This window comes from Malaclemys terrapin, chromosome 1 (genome assembly GCF_027887155.1).
Source record: "Malaclemys terrapin pileata isolate rMalTer1 chromosome 1, rMalTer1.hap1, whole genome shotgun sequence".
In the NCBI taxonomy this organism is placed as follows: domain Eukaryota; kingdom Metazoa; phylum Chordata; order Testudines; family Emydidae; genus Malaclemys; species Malaclemys terrapin.
Window position 1 is genome coordinate 127,937,957 of NC_071505.1, and position 22,987 is coordinate 127,960,943.

Here is a 22,987-nt window from a genome sequence, read left to right on the forward strand (position 1 = left end):
CAGAGATTAGTATCTCTATGAAAAGGCAGAGTGAAATTTGTGGTGCGTAATGGAGAGTTAGTGGCAGTGGTAAGACCCATGCCTGCAAGCGGTAGAATAGAAGACATATGGTGTTAGGTGGCTTAACCTTTCAGTTCCTTGATTTTATATCAGGTATGTTTATGTATGTAGCAACCTTTACTCTTACACCGTGAAGTTTTGCGTATGAATGATTTCTTTTTAAAGTTTGAAGTGTCCCTCTAAGGCATGAGGCAATGTATTAAATAGGACTGTCAGGTAAAAACAGTAGTGTTTACACACTGTTTAACAGATATTTTTGTACAAAATAGTAACAGAATACAGGGATGGGCTGTACAGATGCACAAAAGTTTTGTTCACAACCTAATCAAGGTGCAGAATATTATGTTAGGATCTTGATTTTTTATTTGAAATCTAAAAACGTCTCTGCTTAACTTAGACAGTGTTTGTTTATTTTATGATTTAGCAGTTAAATGAATTTTACTCCACAATTCAGGGTGTACTTTTTTGGGGGCGGGGAGCGGGGGAAGAACATATCCATAGCTGTTTGCCCCTTTCCCACCTGTAGCTAAGAGAGAACACACCCTCCTCAAGGATTTCAGCACTGCAGCTTCTAACAAAGACTGCACTTCTTACCAATGTATTGTTTCAATTTCCCCTCCCATCACACATCAGCGTACATTCCATTGATCAAGTAGTCTAGCCTATTATAACGTCTTCTTTTAAGAGATTGAGACATTTTTCTGCCTATTAGCGCAATAACTAATAGCAAAAACACTATCCCAAAAAGTAAAGCTGCTATGAGACCACTTTTGTCACCAGATTGAGGGGCATGCTTGCTTTTTGGAACATCATCTAATAGGTAGGCTTCTGAATCACGCTGCCTATTATCCTGGTGCATATTTTGAAAAGGAGCCAAGGAATCCTTATTAAGCAAAGCAACAACTGACAAAGAAAAGAGATTGATGCTGCTAGTACTGTCTGTAGAGGTGGCTATTGGCTTGGTAGTGGTGGCAGATGTTCTGAGCCTTGCAAATTCTGTAGCAGTTCTGAAATTCGAGATCATGTGGTTAGTTGTGGTAAAAGCAGTGGTGGTAGGAATCTGAGTGCTAGTGGTTGTGTTTTTGAGTACAGCACTACTGATAGTGGTAGGAAGCATGGTAGGTGGTGGGGGAGTGGAGGTGCTAAGCTGAGACGTTCGAGCAGCCCTTGTAGGCAATAGCTTGGTTATTTTTTGTTTTGGGAAATAATCTAAGGTCTCAGGATGTTTTTTCTCTTGGTCTTCAGGAAACTCTGTGTGCAATTCAATCTTATCTAAATGGTCTTCTATATGGTCAATGAGTTCAGACATCTGAGAAGTAATAGATTTCTGCAAAGCAACAGTATGATTCAGGTGACCTGCCTGATTGGGAAGGTCAAAGCGAGCTGCTTGTGAAGAAAGAGAGTTTCCATTCGAGTCATAATTTGCAAGCTGTGAGTCCAGAATCTGTATACCTAAAAATAGAAAGAAAATATATAAATTAATTATTCAATCCACTTTAGCAATCAAATGCTTCCTCTGCTTACTGCTTCTCCTGAATCTAATAGAGAATCACAAAAGGGACCCACCCCGAAAAGAAACAACTAAACTGCCTGGGGTATCATGATTTTCTCCTCTTTTTTTAAAAAAAAAATCACTGTTTGGCAATAGGCATGTTAAAATTACGGTTGTCATAGCACAAATTGATACTCCATCTCCCAAGCCTAAAGGTATCAGGCCAGATTCTTCACGGTCTTACACCTTATGTAAGCATTTATCTCTGTGCAAAGAAATCGTTTGATTTGGTAGTGTTCTGAACTCACATTGCACATGTTTAAATGCTTATACAGAGATGCAAGGCAGTGAAGAATCAGGCCAGTCATCTTCAAAACATTCTTAGTCTCTGCCAACCAGAGAAGCAGAAGTTACCAAGTCACACTTGTATTTGTCAATTTTGCATACACCTCTACCCCGATATAATGCTGTACTCGGGAGCCAAAAAATCTTACCGCATTATAGGTGAAACTGCGCTATATTGAACTTGCTTTTGATCCGCCAGAGTGCGCAGCCCCCCCACCCCCCGCCCTGGAGCACTGCTTTACCGCATTATATAAATTCGTGTTATATCAGGTCGCGTTATATCGGGGTAGAGGTATATATCTGTCTAAGGTACTTATAAAGCCCCTGTTGCTGCAGAATCTGGGTGCCTCAATCTTTTAATGTTATTATCCTCACAATGTAATCATCCTGTGAGGTAGGGAAGTACCACTATTTTCATTTTACACAGGCACAAAAAGGTTAAGTGACTTGCAAAAAATCTCACAGGAAGTCTGTGGAGGAGCATGAACTTGAGCCATTATGAGGGGAAGTGGATGAAGAGTTGTTAGAAGTGAGGAGGGGCAGGGTCCATCATAAGTAGTTGACTAAAATGTTCACCCTTTCCTCTGAAGTTAAATGGAATCAGTTTCTAAGCAGCACAGTGCATTGTTGCTCGGTTAAAGCTATTAACTGGAGTCTGGTAGCAAAATATGCATAGTTTGGCATGATAAAAGCTGCATATAACTCACACTATTGACAAAGGTTCCATTATGTTAAGATACTGTATATAGATCCTATACAAAAAAACAAAACAAAAAATACCTAACACTTTGGATAATAGTTCTTGGGAAGACTAACTAACTGGCACAGCTCCTTTGTCCACATTATCATTATCCAATAGCCAGCTGGATTTACTATTGGGTGTGGTGCTTCACCCTTATTCACTGTATTACCTCTAAGTACTGGAGGGTTAACCATGTAATGAAATTCCTAAGCAAACAAAAACAACAAGGAGTCTGGTGGCACCTTAAAGACTAACAGATTTATTTGGGCATAAGCTTTCGTGAGTAAAAACCTCAGGAAAGCTTATGCCCAAATAAATCTGTTAGTCTTTAAGGTGCTACCAGACTCCTTGTTGTTTTTGTAGATACAGACTAACACGGCTACCCCCTGATACTTGACACTAAGCAAACAAGAAACCACACACACCCAACACTTAGATAACCTAGAATTAATGGTGAAAGAATCTGACACTTCCTTCAATTGAAAAATCTCTAAGAAATGGATTTTCTCTCTGAGAAAAGTTAAGTGATAAGAAGACCATGTTAAGGTTCCACTTTACAAGATCACCATATCATTAAAGTATGCAAATATTTGGGTGACCTTCACTGTATAACTTTAATTTTCCCCTGCCACCTGACCGCAGCCAGAAACTAAGATAAGCAAGTTGACTCACAGGCTCACCTCATCAGTGATTGCCCTACTGTCCCTAATGTAAAACTACATGAAAGATGTATACTCGTGCTTCCCTCAGAATTTTCCCCAATATATCTTGATTTTGACCAGCAACATCTCTGCTCTTAAGAGCAAAAATGTGCAATACACACAAAATAGGTACCACACTGAGATCACCTGAGGCGTAAGTCAGGATTTGACTTGAGGCTAGTGCACTAACCCTGTGTACTATTCCCCCTTCCTTAGCAACAGGTCTTTGCAAGAGAACAGACAGGAAGAAGACTAGAAACTGAATATATGGAGAATTTAGAAGGAGAGTACACTGTTAAGTAGCTTACACTCAGATTTCATCTGCCTTAAAATTTGACATAATTAGATACATATAGGACTTTTGAAAAAAAAAAAAGTAGTGGATTTAAAATATACAAAACACATCCATGGTTTCTTCTGTCTCAACTGGAAGCCCCTTTTTCCAGGGTGCTGTGCTAACTTCCATTATATTGGGTCATGAGGAAGTAAAAAATCTTCACAGTTAATTCAATTAATTGAAATGGAAAGACCACCTACCGCAGCTGCTGTCCTACAAGTTGGGAAATATATTTTAGGTTTCTAGAAGGGACATTAAGCAGCATAGAACAAAAAACCAGTTATGTTGTAAACTGGAATGCAATAACTTTTTAAAGAAACTTCCATTTAAAACCATAATCAGAATGGGAAAGAAAGATCCTTGTCGTTATATACCAGTTTGTTACCACATGGCCTTTTCACAATCTATCCAACAGACAGCAAAAAAAACAAAAAACAAAAAAAACCCAAATAGAGTCTTCCAAGAACAAGTTATTGATTTTTCTGCAAGCTTTACTCAGTAGTTAGAAAGGGAAATCTACATGATTTCATATTTTATTATTTAATGTGCACCACAAACTCAAAGGTCAAAATCTAAATGGTCAAAATACCAACAGTTTCCTCAGTTCCTAGTGCATTACCTCTGAGACAAGGAATTTGCTCAACAATACAGCAGATGTGGTCAGCTAAACCACCATTCCTTTCTCATTCTAAACAAAGGAGTGTGGGACTGAACCCCACTTGTAGAAGCCATGCTTTTAGACAAGCACCCAAAGTAGAGCAATGATGCAGTATTCATGTAAATTGGGTTGCGCAACCTGCAGATTACCAAATTCACTCCCTCAAATGACAGTCAGAAAACTGCAGTGTGTGTGTAATTTATGCTGTGGGAAACAGTTTGGTTGGGGTACAAAGAAGGATCTCATCACCCTACATGAATCTTCTCACCTTCTTCCACAAAGCCAACAGATGTACCTGAACACTCACTGATGTACTATCAGAAAGCAGACAGTTATTGCAGCCAGAGTCTGACTAATCACACCCTATATTTTTGAGGTTAAAAAAAATGTCAGCTTTATTTCCTCATTTTCATTTTAGATTGTAAGCTCCCAACCACAGGGACCTTAAGAAATTGTCAAGTGCTAGGCACACTAGTGGTATTATAATAGAATAGATAATCTTGCTATTGAAGGAAGACAGACAAAGCAGTACACAAACCACTATTTAAAAAATATAAAAGAAGAGTATTCTACAGGACCATTCTCAAATAGTCCATATGCTAAACTACCTTGGAGGTCATCTCCTAGAGGCCATCCACCCTTAAAGGAAATGTCTAATAGGATTCTATGGGTATTCTCAGTAAATATCCACCAATATCATGGTTGGTTATTTGTATGGAGAATGTTGTCTATGTTCCAAATGAGAGTGTGAGAGGCAGAGCAGAAACCCCAAGTAGTTTTTCAGCAATAGCTTCTGTGGCTGGAAACAGAAGATAAAACATCTCCTGAATCACGAATTGGTTCTGTGGTGGTTGAGCTGGAAAAATCAAGTTTGCACTGAATAAAACTGCTCCAATATGTGAGTATTTTTCTTTATCACTAATAACTGTAACCTTGTGGCACCTTTAAGACTAACAGATGTATTGGAGCATAAGCTTTCGTGGGTAAATGCCCACTTCGTTGGATGCATTTACTTCGTCAGATCCATTTCGTGGGCATTCACCCACGAAAGCTTATGCTCCAATACATCTGTTAGTCTTAAAGGTGCCACAGGACTCTCTGTTGCTTTTTACAGATCCAGACTAACACGGCTACCCCTCTGAAACTTAACTGTAACCTTGTGCACGTTTCTATCTGAAAAAACAAACTTAAAAGGTTTGTCACAAGAAGTGGGCTAGGCTTCTTGGTAACTACCTTTGAAAAGCTTATCAGCAATGTAGGCTTAAGGTAAACGAGCTCACACACATCATTTCCATAATTCAATCTGAACAGGAGCCAGAAAAACAGCACAATTGAAAACAATGAGTATAACTCAGCAATTGTACTTTGGCAGATCAAGAGCCCAGCACAGTCACATGTTTTCTTCCCTCTTTCAATCCTCTACATACTCCTGGGGGAGAAAAGAGTGGGAAAAGTGTGATAAAAGTTAGATAATAAATTAATTACTTTGACTCTTCTGTTTTTGCACCCTAGGAGTTTAAGCCATTTGTTCCTTCCCCTGCCCTGGTTTCCTGGTGTTATCACAACAAATGCACCCTAACAGTTTCTGAACAAGTTATGCGGATGACCCTGCTAGACAGCATGCTTTTCCTCACCAACCAATTCCTTCCCAGGAGAAAGTTACCTCTTCAGTAAGCTCAGCCTTTGGGAAATATCTAAGAGATAGGAAAAACTCCAGTATATTAAAAAAAAAAAACTTGTGTTCTCTGCAAAGTGAGCCACACTGAAACCACCACATAAACTCCCTTGCGAGAGGACAGTCTAATTGTCAATTTGTTCTTTGAAGAGTTCAGTCAGATAAGGTGCCAGCATAGAAGTATATTTTGAGAGACAAGGTGCGTGAGGTATCTTTTAATGGACCAAATTCTGTCAGTGAAAGAACCAAGCTTTCGAGCTACACAGAGCTCTTCTTCATTACCTCAACCACCTTGTCTCTCTAATATGCTGGAACTGACAGGGCTACCACTACACTGCAAAATATATTTTGGTAAGCTTGCTACATCTTAATAGCTGACCTTAGTATAGCTGATGTATTAGCACCAAAAAGTGCATAGCACATTAGAGATGACAAGAAATTTCTGAGTACTAAGTCTTCTCTAAACCTTGCTACTGACATGCAGTTTGGCCTTGGGTAAGTCACTTTGCAGCTCTGCTTCAGTTTCTCTACCTGAAAAAAAGAGGACTATTACTACTTTTGTTTACTTACTAACCTTGCAGAGATGTTATGAAGATTAATATTTATATAGTGCTTTCTATAACTGGGTATTTATATGCCCCTCAGCCACCACAATATGTCCCTTCAAACATGTAAAGTACTACAAGGGTGCTAAATTTCTACTGCTTCCAGTAATATTCAATATACTCATAGGGAATTTCTCCGAAACACACAGAATGTGTCAAAATGGAAGAAGCTTTTTAAGCACACACAAACTGTATTATTTAGGAATAAATCCCTGGTCTAAAGAGCTTCCAGTCTAAGCAGAAAGCATATGTATGAAAGATTAGAGAGGAGATATTAATGTGTCAAGAAATTATATTAATTATGTCTCACATTGTCATGGTATGACAGGGTGGGCTTGTTTTGTTTTTTTTAAAGAGGGAAAGAATATAAAAGATTTTGAAGTCTAACGGGGGGGGGGGGGGGGCAATCAGGATGCATCATGGGAGATGCAGTCCACATGAGAAGCCAGGTCCATAAAGAAAAAAGGGGGTATAAGGCACACAAAACTATAACTCCCATGAGGCACTATGGTAGCATTTCCAAAACGAAATTTTCAATTTTCAGCTGATCATTTTCCGTTTTAAATTTTTTGCTGATAAATCAAACATTGATGACCAACTCTAATGCAAACACACATCTGTAAGACACATGAGTATAAACAAAGTCAATGATCAGTTGATTTTAGTATTGTTTACCTCTATTTATCCTGTAGCTGACGAGTCCTTTTGCTGGTTTCATTGGACAAGCTTCCTTACTAGGGCAGTAAAACAGGTAGCAGTTTGGATGCTGGCTTATCCTTCGAGCATCAAAAATCATCAAATTACATTGCCTGTCTCCTAAAAAAGGATAATATATTATATACTTTAGCAGTAAGAAGTGTTGTATCTGCCTCTTTTTATAGCAATAAGCTCTGCTTAGCTTGACTAAAATCCTCCAGATCAGTATGAAGGGAAAAGAATGAATATATCACATTCTGCAGGAAATAATATAGTTCTGGGGATTAATAAACATATATCACTAGATACCTACAAGCCAAAAGCCAATCTGCAAGATGTGGCCCCTCCTTCTACGTGCCAACAAGGTCTAACAGAAATAGTAGGATAAGCCTCCCCTCACCCACCTGCTGAGATTCCTACCAAGGTGCTGTTACCCTCATATCAGATCTTGGGACATCATTTTTCATATGAGCCTTTGGCTCAAAGGCATCCGATAAATTTGAAAAAACCCTAATTTCTTTGAATGACTGAGAGAAGATTTCACCATCCCCACAGCCTCCTGACTGTTTCTGCTGTTTGATTCACTGTTAACATTGTGATGCTGCTATCTGCAGCTACAGTTCATTCTGCTTGTAAGGTCTTAATGGAAAGCAAAGTTCCCAGAAGAGTGTAAGCATTTTATTTGTAGCTACTCAAATGTAACATAAAACAATCCATTGTCTCTTTTTATTCTGTCTGCTGGACTCACAAAGTTATGGCTTCTATGTCTTGGAGTGGATGGTGAGGGCGAGGGGGAAGGGCTTAAAACCATTGGGCATGCCTAACATTCAAGATATATGCAATAATTGCTCAGACTAATACACATTACTAGGACTTAATCACTAAGGTCTCATTTCATTGGCTAATAGGTTAAGCAAAACAGACCAATATTCACAGTATCTTGTTAGTCTTGGTATGAAAGGAGAGAAATATTCACATTCAGTGCTGAAAGAAGAAAGGAAATGCAGAATGTCCTGGTTCTTCCCCTTTGAGGGCTGACACCAGCTCCTATCCCAGCCAATTACAAGCATGTCATAAGCAATGATAGAGAAGAACAGAAATCAAGGGAGTATAAGTTTACCTGATATGTTTTTTTCTAAGCAGCAAGCATTAATACAAGTTTCCTGAGTTGGTGTATATATTGGCTCAGTCCCTCTGATGCCTTGTGAGAGAGATGGCATCATATCAATTACAACATTTTCCATCTTCTCTAGAGAGCAATCTTGACTGAGGGATGGCCCAGGTATCATGTAACACATGATTAGGAATGCGCAAGTAGACCCCCAAGTTATGCTGATGGACATTTTTACTTAGGTGCCTTCTTCTTGAGTCAGAAACAATGATGAACTTCTTTGTGTTTAACTTCAAGATAATCTCATTTTAAGAAGAATGCATATCTGTGGGGAAAAATAAGGAAAGGCTTCTTTTAGTCAAAGTGAAGTTTTCAACAACTTTTAAGAGCCTTTTGTACAAGTAGCAAATGTAGGTAATTTTTTTTAAAGTTTATATTACATACTTGATGCAAAGTTACTTACTTCCCAACATACTTGGCATCCAATTAAAAACATTGCTACACTTTTCAAATGAAAAAGGGTGGTGAATACAGCACACAAGAAACTCTCTGAGTATTTATATGGCCCCTATCATCATAATATCTGAGTGGCTCTCAACCTTTAATGTATTTTCATTACATACCCATAAGGTAGGAAACTGCTATTATCCCCATTTTACAGAGGGGGAACGGAGGCAGAGAAGGCATAAGGGACTTGTCCACAGTCACACAGGAAGTCTACATCAGCCCTGGACATACATATTGGAATCCTCTTGCCTACTTCTTCAACCAAGATACCCAAGGACATAAAAATGGCAACAAAGAGGATCAGTGCAAACACTGGAAACAGGTGATTTGGGGGATTGCTATTGAGAGACACAGCCCCCCTTACGTAACCATGTTCCAGCTCAGCTCTCCTAGAGGATCAATAGAGTAAAAATGGTTACATAGATTCATAGATTCCAGGCCAGAAGGGACCACTGTGATCATCTAATCTGACCTCCTGTATAACACAAGCCACAAAACTTCCTTAAAATAATTCCTAGAACGTGTCTTTTCAAAAAACATCCAGTCTTGATTTTAAAATGGTCAGTGATGGAGAATCCACCACGACTCTTGGTAAGTTGTTCCAATGGTTAATTACTCTCATTGTTTAAAATGTATGCCTTGTTTCCATTCTGAATTTCTCTAGGTTTAGCTTCCAGCCATTGTTATACCTTTCTCTTCTAGATTAAAGAGCCCATTATTAAATATTTGTTTCCCATGTAGGTCCTTACAGACTGTAATCAAGTCACACCTTAACTTTTTCTTTGTTAAGGTAAATAGACCGAGCTCAGCATGTCTATCATTACAAGGCAGGTTTTCTAATCCTTTAATCATTTTCATGGCTCTTCTCTGAACCCTCTCCAATTTATCAACATCCTTGAATTGTGGACATCAGAATTAGACACAGTATTCTAGCAATGGTTGTGCCAGCATCAAATATAGCAGGAAAATAACCTCTCAACTGTTACTCGAGATTCCCGTTTATGTGGTCAAGGATTGCATTAGACCTTTTGGCCATGGCATCATACAGGGAGCTCATATTCAGCTGAATATCCACTACAACCCCACTGGAAAGTTTTGTCAAGCAAATAGTGGTTTCAGTAACTTTTTAAATGGAGATGAATCCACAACACAAAAAGTACCATCAAATCTAGCAGTGCTGCTGGTACTCTCAGTAGTCTGGCTAAGATTTGAATAGATCATGGAAACTAAATGACCTCCAGGTCCCATGGGCAGGACAGCACAGAATAAGCTTGTAATGTTACTGCCTGTGCTGTATCTGTCTAGTAATTAGAAGGATACAGATCTCAGGATACTTAAGTCTTATACCTTAAGACTGGAGGATAGCTAATGTGACACCAATTTTTAAAAAAAGGCTCCAGAGGTGATCCCAGCAATTACAGGCTGGTTAGCCTAACTTCAGCACTGGGCAAACTGGTTGAAACAACAGTAAAGAACAGAATTGTCAGACACATAGATGAACATGATTTGTTGGGGAAGATTCAACATGGTTTTTGCAAAGGGACATCATTCCTCACCAATCTACTACAATCTTTGAGGGGGTCAACAAACATGTGGACAAGGGTGAGCCAGTGGATATAGTCTCTTAGATTTTCAGAAAGACTTTGACAAGGTCAGAGCCGTCCTGGCCATAGGAGGGACCGGGGCAACCGCCACGGGCCCCGAGCTCTGGAGGGGGGAGCAGGGCGGCCGAGGGACCTAGTGGGGGGCCTGGCGCCAGCAGCAGGGGCCAGGCCCACGCCCCGCACTCACTGGCCCGGGCGTTTATTTCTTTTTCTTGCCCCCAGCCCCCCCGGGCTCAGTCTCAGTCTCTGCAGCAGCAAGTAACCTGGCCCCAGACCGCTCTGCCGGCTCCCGGCATCGCCTGCTGCTGCAGGGTCCTAGTGCCCCCCATCACCAGTACCAGGGCAGGCTGACCCTGCCCCGCCCTTCCGCCTCAGACGGAGCCTTCCCTTTTCTGGCAGGACCCTCCACCAGCACAGGGGGCCCCCAGCACAGGTGCATGCCAGCCAGTAGTCTCCCTCGCCCATCGCTCAGCACTGGTGTCCCCCCAGAGCCCCACACCTCCCCCTTCCACTGCTCTTTTTTCCCCTCTCCCAGCGCTGGGTGGGGTCCTCCAATGCCACCTCCAGGCTAGGGCCACCCCCCTGCCTCAGGGTCCTCCTTGCCTTTCAGCTCTCCAGCCTTGGGGTCCCCCTCCCTGCAGTACCAGGACCTGGGATCCCACAACTCTGCTTTCTCCATCACCCCTCAGAACTGGGGTCCTCCATCCATCTGCTTTTCCATCTCCTCTCCCCCTCCCAGCCCCAGAGAAAACAGATCTTAGAGCCCCTCCTCCATACTGGAGGGTCCTGGGGTCCCCCAGCACCAGGGCACATATAGGACCTCCAAGAGCCACCCAGTTCCCGAGACACGGGCTCTCAGTGTTGCAAATGTGTAATTATATTTTAAAAAAATCCAAAGAGGGAAGTGAGACCATATGCACCTGGGAAGTAAGTTTGCTGTAAGGAAGTCCATGAAGGTGGATTTCAGAATGTAAGTGGCGCGACACTGATCATGATCGGTGATGTTTTTTTAATTATATGAACTTTATTATAATTATAAAAGAGAACTACAATATAACATAACATTATAATTATGCAGCTGGGCGCTATCAATATTTAACCTGTGGCCAGCAGCTGCTCTTGAAGTTCCCTGTAACCAGATTTCACCTGTAAAATGTTAAGGGGGGGGCCCCATACAGGCTGATCTGCCTTGGGATGGCCCTGGACAAAGGCTCTTAAGCAAAGTAAGCTGTTAAGGGATAAGCAGGAAGGTCCTCTTATGGATCAGTAACTGGTTAAAAGATAGAAAACAAAGGGTAGGAATAAATGATCATTTTGAGAATGGAGAGAGGTAAATAGTGGGGTCCTCAAGGGATCTGTACTGAGACCAATCCTATTCAACATATTCATAAGTCAACTGGAAAAAGGGATAAACAAACAGTGAGATTGCAAACATTGCAGATGATACAAAACTACTCCAGATAGTTAAGTCCAAAGCAGGCTGCGAAGAGTTACATAGGAAACCTCACAAAAGCAGATGACTGGGAAACAAAATAGCAGATAAATGCAAAGTAATGTACATTGGAAAGTATAATCCCAACTATACATATAAAATGATGGAGTCTACATTAGCTGTTCCCACTCAAGAAAGCCATCTTGGAGTCATTGTGGATAGTTCTCTGAAATCATCCACTCAATGTGCAGTCAAAAAAGCAAACAAAATGTTGGGAATCATTAAGAAAGGGATAGCTAATAAGACAGAAAATATCATATTGCCTCTATATAAATCCATGGCATGCCCACACCTTGAATACTACGTACAGATGGGGTCACCCCATCTCAAAAAAGATATATTGGAATTGGAAAAGGTTCAGAAAGGGGCACCAAAAATGATTAGGGGGATGAAACAGCTTCCATATGAGGAGAGTAACAAGACTGGGACTTTTCAGCTTGGAAAAGGGATGACTAAGGCGGGGGATATGATAGAGGTCTATAAAATCATGACTGGTGTAGACAAAGTAAATAAAGAAGTGTTATTTACTCCTCATAAAACAGAATTAGGGGTCACCAAATGAAATTAATAGGCAGTAGGTTTAAAACAAACAAAATAAAGTATTTCTTCACACAAAGCAGGGTTAACCTGTGGAACTCTTTTGCCAGAGGATGTTGTGAAGGCCAAAACTATAACAGGGCTCAAAAAAGAACTAGATAAATTCATGGAGAATAGGCTATCAGCTAGGAGGGCAAGGGGAGGGGTTCTCTTGCCAGAAGCTGGGAATGGGTGACTGGGGATGGATCACTTGATGATTACCTGTCAAGTATCAGGGGGTAGCCGTGTTAGTCTGTATCTACAAAAACAACAAGGAGTCTGGTGGCACCTTAAAGACTAACAGATTTATTTGGGCATAAGCTTTTGTGAGTAAAAACCTCACGATGCATCCGAAGAAGTGAGGTTTTTACTCACGAAAGCTTATGCCCAAATAAATCTGTTAGTCTTTAAGGTGCCACCAGACTCCTTGTTGTTTTGATGATTACCTGTTATGTTCATTCCCTCTGAAGCACCTGGCATTGGCCACTGTCTGAAGACAGGATACTGGGCTAGATGGACCTTTGGTCTGACCCAGTATGGCCGTTCTTATGTTCTTTCATGAACATAAAGACTTTAAATTATTTTGATATGGGAAGTAGCCTCTGTATATAAACAAACAACAGTGAGTTCCTCCTCCCCTACCTCATTCCCCTCCACACGTGTCCGTTCCGCCCGTCAAAAGAAGGAGCAAGATCTTTTTTTCATGTCCCTAGTTTAAGGGAACACTCATTGCCCCTTTAAGCAAACTGGGCAACTCGTTGAAAACTACATAACTACACAGAAGGAGGAGCAGCGCTGCTTACACGGCCATCTGCCAGGAAAAACAGGTTCCCCATCCCGCATACGTGGGTGGGGCAGAGGGGCACAATAATCCCTAGGGCGTCACAAGAAGCTGTGTTTGCTGTTATGTTTTCAGGGAGCCCGAGTCCTGAATCAAAGCCGGTGGGCAGGGAAGGAGATTACACATGCACACAGAAAGGAGAGGAAACGGCTGCTGGGACAGGAAAGGGAGGGGGAGAGGATTAAAGCACCAATTAACACAACCTCTGTTCTAAATGACTTGCAGCTTGTTTTCAGTTTAGCAGCTCAGGGTCAGGCTCCCCAATGTACTATGCTTGGCCAACAGGAACTGGCTGCAACCCGGATCTCTCTCTCCTGCCCCAAGGAGTAGCAGCTGCTCAGGGTGCCCTGCATCTCAGCCTGCCCAGATCCCCCCTCGCTCTGCTCTCTGCAGACACCCTTACCGGCAAGAGACGTCCCTCGCCCAGGGAAGCTGCAGCAGCCGAACGAAGGAGCTCTGCTTTCACGTCTCCTGGCTCTGGAGGCGCCTCCGGGTCCGGGAGGGAGGAGGAGGCAGAGCTGTTGAGGGCAGGGGCGGGCTGAGCTGTGTGACTTTGAGGGCTGTGTGATCCCGGACGCTTGAAAACAAACTCCCGTGCTTAGCTTGACTCCAGTGACTAGTTTTATTGATCCCCATGGGGCTACTCAGCCCCCTGCTCACAAATCATGAATGAGGCTCAAAATGATTGGCATAAGAATGAGATTAAAAAAAAAAAAACAGCAACACTTTCTGGGGTCTTTTCATTTGCCTCCTGGTTTTGAGCTTTCAGGGTTCACATCTTCCAGCTTTTCTCTGCACCCATGAGAGTTAAAAACTTACTCCTTCCCCTCCCCCAACACACTCTCTCTCTCAAGCTCACAATCTTACCTAATAACATGACTCCAGCAGGAGGGCCGGTGCAAGGAAGTTTCGCGCCCACCTTGCGCCCCCCCGCAGCCCTGCAGCAGCTCCCCGCCCCCCCCTCTGGCCTGAGGTGCCCCCCCATGGCACATCCCCCCCCTCTGCCCTGAGGCACCCCCCCTCGTGGCAGCTGCCCCCCTGGGGAGCCATGCAGCAGCTCCCCACCCCAGCTCACCTCTGCTCCGCCTCCTCCCCGAGCATGCCCCCCAACTCTAATTCTCCTCCCCTCCCAGGCTTGCGGCGCCAAACAGCTAATTGGCACCACAAACCTGGGAGGCGGGAGAAGTGGAGTGGCCGCTGCGCTGGGAGAGGGAGTCTGAGTCCCACGTGTCAGCGCACTGCCAGCAGCCCAGCCCAGGAACGCTGTAAAAAAAAATTGGGGGCACCGCTTTTTGGTGCCCCCAAATCTTGGCGCCCTAGGCAACCACCTAGTTTGCCTTAATGGTAGCACCGGCCCTGGACTCCAGGGAGAGGTGCTGGAACGATTTGTATATTGGGGGTGCGAAGAGCCATTGAACCAAACTGTAAACCCTGTATATGATGGAAATTACTTCAAGCCAGGGGGTGCGGCAGCACCCCTAGTTCCAGTACCTATGACTCCAGGATCTGGGTCTTTCAGAAAAATACCAAATATCTAGGAACTCCAGAGACTTGACAATGCTGATCAGGATCACGGCCTCTATCCTCCTCAGCTCCTCTCACCTTTGCTAGATGGGCTGAAGGCATTTGTGTTGTCAGGATTATAAAACAGACATAAAAGCCTCAGTTCAGGGGAGGAAATGGTTTGCCCAGAGCAAAATAAATGGAGCTGGGCAAAACTGCCTGCCTGGTGCAAGGGTCCTTCATGCAAATGCTTTCTTTTGAGTCAGTTCACATGGGGTCCAACCACACTGTCCCCCAGAGTTTTGTTTTAAGGATCAGAGTACAAATTGAAAAATAATGAAAATCTCAGCTAAAACTATTGCAGTTCATGTGGATTTGATGTAAAACCCTAAATAGTCTTCAAACCGGACCCAGCTTTTGGTTGTGTCACAAAAGCAGTTGAACTGATTAACCTGAACATTGCAACACCTAACTTTTAGGCGCCTAAAAAGAATATCACAGGAATAACACTGTGATCTACAAGCCTGAATTATGCACCAAGGCTCCCTGTACACCTTGGAATACAATCCACAAAAACCAGCATAGTGGGTGGGGAGCTGCCTAAACTAGCTAATGGGAGATGCCAAGGCAAGGGGTGTGTTCTAAACCCCACCCTCTCACAGAGTGAGGCACCTAGCTCCTGGCTGCAGGATGGTGCCTATCTCTAGTAGTGATTCACATCCAGGAAACCCCTCTCCTTGAATTAGGTGGCTTAGGCACCTAAATCATTTCTTGTGAGAATGAGTTAGGCAGCTGCTTCACTCAACACAAAATAGTCAGAGGAAGAGGTGGTTGTGTCCATGTTATACTTTTAGCGTAGTGGTTAGAGCAGCGGTCGGCAACGTTTGGCACGCAGCTCACCAGGGTAAGCACCCTGGTGGGCCAGGCCAGTTTATTTACCTGCTGACACGGCAGGTTCGGCCGATCGCCGCAGTTTGCCGTCCTGGGCCAATGGGGGCTGCGAGAAGCGACACGGGCGAGGGATGTGCTGGCCGCGGCTTCCCGCCGCCCCCATTGGCCTGGGACGGTGAACCGTGGCCAGTGGGGACCGCGATCAGCCGAACCTGCCGCGTCAGCAGGTAAATAAACTGGCCTGGCCCACCAAGGTGCCTACCCTGGTGAGCCGCGTGCCAAACGTTGCCGACCCCTGGGTTAGAGCTCTCTCCTCAGTGCTGGGAGACCTCTGTCCCCTTCAGGCAGAGTGGGGAATTGAACCTGGGTCTCCCACAACCCAGGTGAGTGCTGTAACCACAGGGCAAAAAGCTAAAAACTGGCCATTGCCATCTCCCTCGCCTCCTTTAGGAGCTGGATTTTTAACGGGATCTGATCCAGCAATCGCTGCACATGCCCACCTGATCAGGCCCAGCACACAAGTTAGACGGACGAATGCCTAGAGTGGTTTTCCCAGTTTGTGGATCATTCTGGGGCTTAGGCATCCAGTCATCTAAAGTGGGGCTGCACTACATGTGCCCAGAGATAGAAACTTAGGTGCCAAGTGAGTTTAGGTGCTTACAGGGTTGAGTGGGAGTTTTGTGGATTGCAGTGGAGTCTAAAACTGGGTCTTAGGTGCTTGAGTACCTTTGTGGATCTTGGCCCCTGTATCTCAGTTCCCAGTCTGTAAAACGGGGATAATTCCATTGACCCAGTTCACAGGGGTGTTGTGAGGATGAATACATTCAAGATTATGAAGAGCTCAGACACTTCAGTAATGGGGGCCATATCAGTACCATAGATAGATGGGTAGTACAGAGTTCGTAATTAAATCTGATACCAAACATATTGTACACAACTTCAGATTTTGTAACAAAAGTTTTACACAACTCTAAGAACATTGATTTTAAAAGTGTATTAGTTAAATACATAATTGAAGAGCATTATTAGTTACTGGGAAGGAAGGAACCAAGTGGAATCCTATAATAAATGGATAAATGGGGACAACCCCGTTTTGGTCATTACACAGTATCTGAACCACCACCACATCCAGATCCATAAACCACTGAACTTCCCAAATAACACAAAAAGAAAAATTTTCTCTTTCTGAAAACAGAGAAAATTCTTCCTGGCACTTAAATGCCAACATAGGTCAGTCAAGTTATAATTTGCTCTAATTATCTCTCTCACAAATGCAGATGAGGGGCAATACAAAAGGTGTAAAGTTATCATGGAATTATAGAAACATAGGGCTGGAAGGGACCATTCTATTCTTACTTGAGATCCCCCTATTTAAGGATTGCATTAGTCCTTTTGGCCACAATGTCACACTGGGAGCTCGTGTTCAGCTGATTATCCACCAGAACCCCATATCTTTTTCAGAGTCACTGCCTCTCTGGATAGTCTCCCATCATGTAAAAGTCTTGCCTACATGCTTTGTTTCTAGATGTATAATTTACATTCAACCATATTAAAAAGCACATTGTTTGCTTATGCCCAGTTTACCAAGCAATCCAGATCCCTCTGTATCAGTGAGCTGTCCTCCTTGTTATTTACCATTCTCCCAGTTTTTGTGTCCTCTGCAAACTTTATCAGTGAGAATTTTATGTTTTCCTGCAGGTCATTAATAAAAATATTAACTACTATAGGTCCAAGAACTGATCCTTGCAGGACCCCAGTAGAAATATACCCATTCTGTGATGATTTCTCATTTATAATTAAATTTTGAGACATATCAGTTAGCCAGCTTTTGACCCATTTAATGTGTGCCATGTTCATTTTATATATTTCTAGATTTTTAATCAAAATGTCATGCAGTACCAAGTCAAATACCTTACAGAAGTCTAAGTATATAACATCAACACTATTACCTGTATTAACCAAACTTGTAATCTCATCAAAAAAGATATCAAGTTAGTTAGACACAAACCCATGTTGATTGACATTAATTATATTACCTTCCTTTAATGCTTTATTAATCAAGTCCCATAACAACTGATCCTTTATATTGCCTGCAATTGATGTCAGACTTGCAGGCCTATAATAACTCAGATCATCCTGTTTATCCTTTCAAAATACTGGCACAACATTAGCTTTCTTCTAGTCTTCTAGAACTTCCCCGGTGTTCCGAGACTTATTGGAAATCAACATTAACGGTCTCTGAGCTCCTCAGCCAGCTCTTTTAAAATTCTTGGACATTATCAGGATGCCCTATTAGTTTTCTGTTCCCAAAATTAACATGCCCAGGTTTTTTTTAAACCTTTCCTCATAGGTCACATTTTCTAAATCTTTCAACACCGTTGTTCTCCTCTGGACTCACTCCAATTTATGCACATCTTTCCTAAAGTGTGCCACTCAGAGACAGAACTCCAGCTGAGGCCTCTCCAGTGCCAAGTAGAGCAGGACAATTACCTCATGTCTTACATTCAACACTCCTGTTGACACCCGCAAATGTGTGACACTGGTAGACATGCTGCCAGCTCTTGTCGTGGCTGTAGGTGTCAGCCGCGCATTGGTAAATTCATAGCTGGAAACCAGACCAGCTCACCTATATGTTAGTATTGTTCAAGATAGGGGTTTGACTTGTAAAGATGTGTTTAGTGTCTAGACTCTGTAAAATGCTTGTAAATTGCTGCATGCATTAATCTTACTTGTAATGTCTGTATCCCATAAGGCAGAGGTTCTCAAACTTCATTGCACCGTGACCCCCTTTCTGATGACAAAAATTACTACATAACCCCAAGAGGGGGGATTGAAGCCTTAGCCCACCCAAGCCCCCACCCGGGGTGGCAGGGGGCCAAAGCGAAGGGCTTCAACCCTGGGTGGGAGGGCCTGTCACTTGAGCTCTGCCACCCAGGGATGAAGCCAAAGCCTGAGCCCCACTGTCCAGGGCCAAAGCTGAAGCTCTTGGGGCTTAGGCTTTGGCTTCAGCCTCTGGTTCCAGCAAGCCTAATGCCAGCCCTGGCAACCCCATGAAAACAGGATCGCAACCCGCTTTGGGGTCCTGACCCACAGTTTGAGAACCGCTGCCAGAAAGTAAGATATAAGTTTTGCTTTATAAATGTAAAAATGCCTGCTCTTAACTTGTGAACCAAGGCTGGGGAAGTGGTTCCCCTGTCCATCAAGAAGGACTATCAAAACTAAGTGGGCCATTGTGAAACATCACAATATAAAGATTGGGTTGACGGCTCTCTCATACCCATGAAGGTGCTACGTGCAAGGAAGCTCGTCCCATCAGCTTGAATTCTGGAAGAAGGAACTAAAGACAGCTGACATGAAAATTCTTCATCTCTTTGCTGTTTGGACTCTCACAGGGCTGGAACTATGAAATAGAAGCAGAGATCTCCAGGGTCAAGGGTTTGCCCTAAAAAACATTCAGTGCTGACAAATTACTACAATTCTGTCATCTTTTGGAACCATAGACTGTAACTCATTTATATATATATATATATATATATATGTTGCCTGCCTTAACCTGTAAATAACGCTCTCATTTCTTTTTCCTAGTTAATATATTCTTACTTAGTTTACTATAGGATTGGCTACAAGCTTTCTCTTTGGTGTGAGATATGAGGTACAAATTGATGTAGGGTAAGTGACTGGTCTCTTGCAACTGGAAGCATCCTGAATCTTTTGTGAACTTTGATATGTGGGAACCACTATAACTAAATCCAGCTTGTCTGGGTGGCAAGATAGACTGGCATACCCAAGGGGACTATCTGTGACTCCGTGGTAAGACTGTTATAGTGCTTCAGGAGTTCACATTTGTTACTGGGTTAGTAAAATCTAATTATAGAACATACCACCAGTTTGAGGTGTAGTTCCTGCTTTTGACTGTCTGCCCTGAGCTTGGCATTCATGGTCATGAACCACTCCAGATAGCGTGACAGAATATTAGCCTTTTTCCCAACTGTATCACATTGTTGACTCATATTCAATTTCCACTATACCTCCCAGCTTCTTTTCAGCAGTGCTATCATCTGGCCAGTTATTCCCCATTTTGTAGTTGTGCATTTGGTTTCTCCTTCCTAAGTGTAGTAGGCTGGTTTGTCATGATTTATTCTTGACAAATCTATGCTGGCTATTCCTTAGAACCCTATTGTCCTGTAGGTGCTTGCAAACTGATTGTTTAATAATTTGTTACAGTGTGTCTCCAGGTTTCAAAGTTAGGCTGACAGATCTATAATTCCCTGGGCCCTCTTGGTTTCCCTGGTTGAAAGCTAGATGCTATGCCCTACCTTTGAAAATAAAGGAAAATCAAACAAGTTATTCTGAATTTTATCCATTCAACTGAATGCCACATTGACCAACGTAAAAGCGGGGTGAACTGAGCAGCACCAGTTGGAAACGGTATTGAGAACATATGACAAGAATTATATGACAAGTGATGATCATATAAAAATGTCACTGTTTTTTACTATTACTAATCATCTTTATTATGGTAAGGTTTAAGGGCCAACCAAGAGTGGGGCCTCATTGTGCTAGTTACTATACAACAACAGAATAATAGACCTGCTCCATGCAGATGGACCCCTTTGCCTGTGAAAAGCAGGTTGCAGAATCAGAGCCTAAGGTCCTGATCCTATAAACACTTACACATGTGCTTAATTTTAGTACCAGGAGTGTCCCAGGGAAATCATAGGACAGCTAAGTGCAAGCATAAGTGTTTGCACATCTCCTGCACCCCAACTTCCTGCCCTGTGCCCCCTCCCGCACTCCGCACCCCCTGCCCTGAGCCCCCTCCTGCACCCCAACCCCCTGCCCTGAGCCACCTGCCATACCCCACACCCCTCCTGCACTCTGACCTCCTGCCCTGAGCCCCTAACCCCCTGCCCTGAGCCCCTGCTGTACCCCGTACCCCTTCTGCACCCCAACCCCCAGCCCTGATCCCCCTTCTGCACCCCAAACCCTTGCCGAGCCTCCTGCTGCACCCCACATCCCTCCTGCACCCCGCATTCCTGCCCTGAGCCCCTTCCTACACACTGCACCCTCTCCCACACCCTGCACTCCCTCCCGCACCCCAACCCCCTGCCCCAGCCCTACATTCATGGCCCTGCATGCAATCTCTCCACCCAGATGTGACCATCGGGCCAAAAAGTGTGCCCACCCCTGGCATAGAGAATAAATTAGCCTTCCATCCATGACAAGGAATGCGGCACTTTGGTAAGGCAGCATGAGGCAGGTTGCATTGCTGCTGCCAGTGTTGCATTAACTCCATCCAAGAATCTCAAAGTGTGCTACAAATATCAAGGAAGGAAGTAGTAGTATCCTTATTTTGTAGATGTGGAGACTGAGGTACAGAGAAGTTTAAATTACTTGGTTTAAGTCCCACAGCAAGTCTCTAGCAGAAGCAAGACTAGACTACAGATTTTCTGTTTTCCACTTTTCAGCTATAACTATTTTAAAGATCCGGGATGTAAAATCTGGGACTTAAACTACTTGTCGGTACCTCTTTGAACTCAAGGCTGCCTCTGAAAGGAAGACAAAATAGAACATAAGAACATAAGATCGGCCGTACTGGGGCAAACCAAAGGTCCATCCAGCCCAGTATCCTGTCTACCGACAGTGGCCAATGCCAGGTGCTCCGGAGGGAGTGAACCTAACAGGTAATGATCAAGTGATCTCTCTCCTGCCATCCATCTCCACCCTCTGACAAACAGAGTCTAGGGACACCAATCCTTACCCATCCTGGCTAATAGCCATTAATGGACTTAACCTCCATGAATTTATCTAGTTCTCTTTTAAACACTGTTATAGTCCTAGCCTTCACAACCTCTTCAGGCAAGGAGTTCCACAGGTTGACTACTTTCTCCACATCACTCATGATTTTATATACCTCTAGCATATCCCCCCTTAGTCTCCTCTTTTCCAAGCTGAAAAGTCCTAGCCTCTTTAATCTCTCCTCATATGGGACCTGTTCCAAACCCCTAATCATTTTAGTTGCCCTTCTCTGAACCTTTTCTAGTGCCAGTATATCTTTTTTGAGATGAGGAGACCACATCTGTACGCAGTATTCGAGATGTGGGGGTACCATCGATTTATATAAGTGCAATAATATATTGTCCATCTTATTCTCTATCCCCTTTTTAATGATTCCTAACATCCTGTTTGTTTTTTTGACTGCCTCTGCACACTGCGTGGACATCTTCAGAGAACTATCCACGATGACTCCAAGATCTTTTTCCTGATTTGTTGTAGCTAAATTAGCCCCCATCATATTGTATGTATAGTTGGGGTTATTTTTCCCAATGTGCATTACTTTACATTTATCCACATTAAATTTCATTTGCCATTTTGTTGCCCAATCACTTAGTTTTGTGAGATCTTTTTGAAGTTCTTCACAGTCTGCTTTGGTCTTAACTATCTTGAGCAGTTTAGTATCATCTGCAAACTTTGCCACCTCACTTTTTACCCCTTTCTCCAGATCATTTATGAATAAGTTGAATAGGATTGGTCCTAGGACGGACCCTTGGGGAACTCCACTAGTTACCCCTCTCCATTCTGAGAATTTACCATTAATTCCTACCCTTTGTTCCCAGTCTTTTAACCAGTTCTCAATCCATGAAAGGACCTTCCCTTTTATCTCATGACAACTTAATTTACGTAAGAGCCTTTGGTGAGGGACCTTGTCAAAGGTTTTCTGGAAATCTAAGTACACTATGTCCACTGGATCCCCCTTGTCCACATGTTTGTTGACCCCTTCAAAGAACTCTGATAGATTAGTAAGACACGATTTCCCTTTACAGAAACCATGTTGACTTTTGCCCAACAATTTATGTTCTTCTATGTGTCTGACAATTTTATTTTTTACTATTATTTCGACTAATTTGCCTGGTACTGATGTTAGACTTACCGGTCTGTAATTGCTGGGATCACCTCTAGAGCCCTTTTTAAATATTGGCGTTGCATTAGCTATCTTCCAGTCGTTGGGTACAGAAGCTGATTTAAAGGACAGGTTACAAACCCTAGTTAATAGTTCCGCAATTTCACATTTGAGTTCTTTCAGAACTCTTGGGTGAATGCCATCTGGTCCTGGTGACTTGTTAATGTTAAGTTTATCAATTAATTCCATA

The 22,987-nt window shown here is 43.0% G+C and overlaps 1 protein-coding gene across 1 annotated transcript; it reads right to left on the reverse strand.

Moving 5' to 3' along the window:
• Window positions 1-448: 448 nt before the first annotated feature.
• On the reverse strand, window positions 449-14,348 carry MANSC1 (MANSC domain containing 1). The gene is made up of 4 exons (XM_054038659.1): window positions 13,846-14,348; window positions 8,432-8,747; window positions 7,291-7,431; window positions 449-1,512 (listed from the first exon to the last, which is right to left on the reverse strand). The coding sequence occupies exons 2-4, from the start codon at window positions 8,652-8,654 to the stop codon at window positions 683-685; spliced, it is 1,194 nt and encodes a 397-aa protein (XP_053894634.1). The 5' UTR covers window positions 8,655-8,747; window positions 13,846-14,348; the 3' UTR covers window positions 449-682.
• Window positions 14,349-22,987: the final 8,639 nt, after the last annotated feature.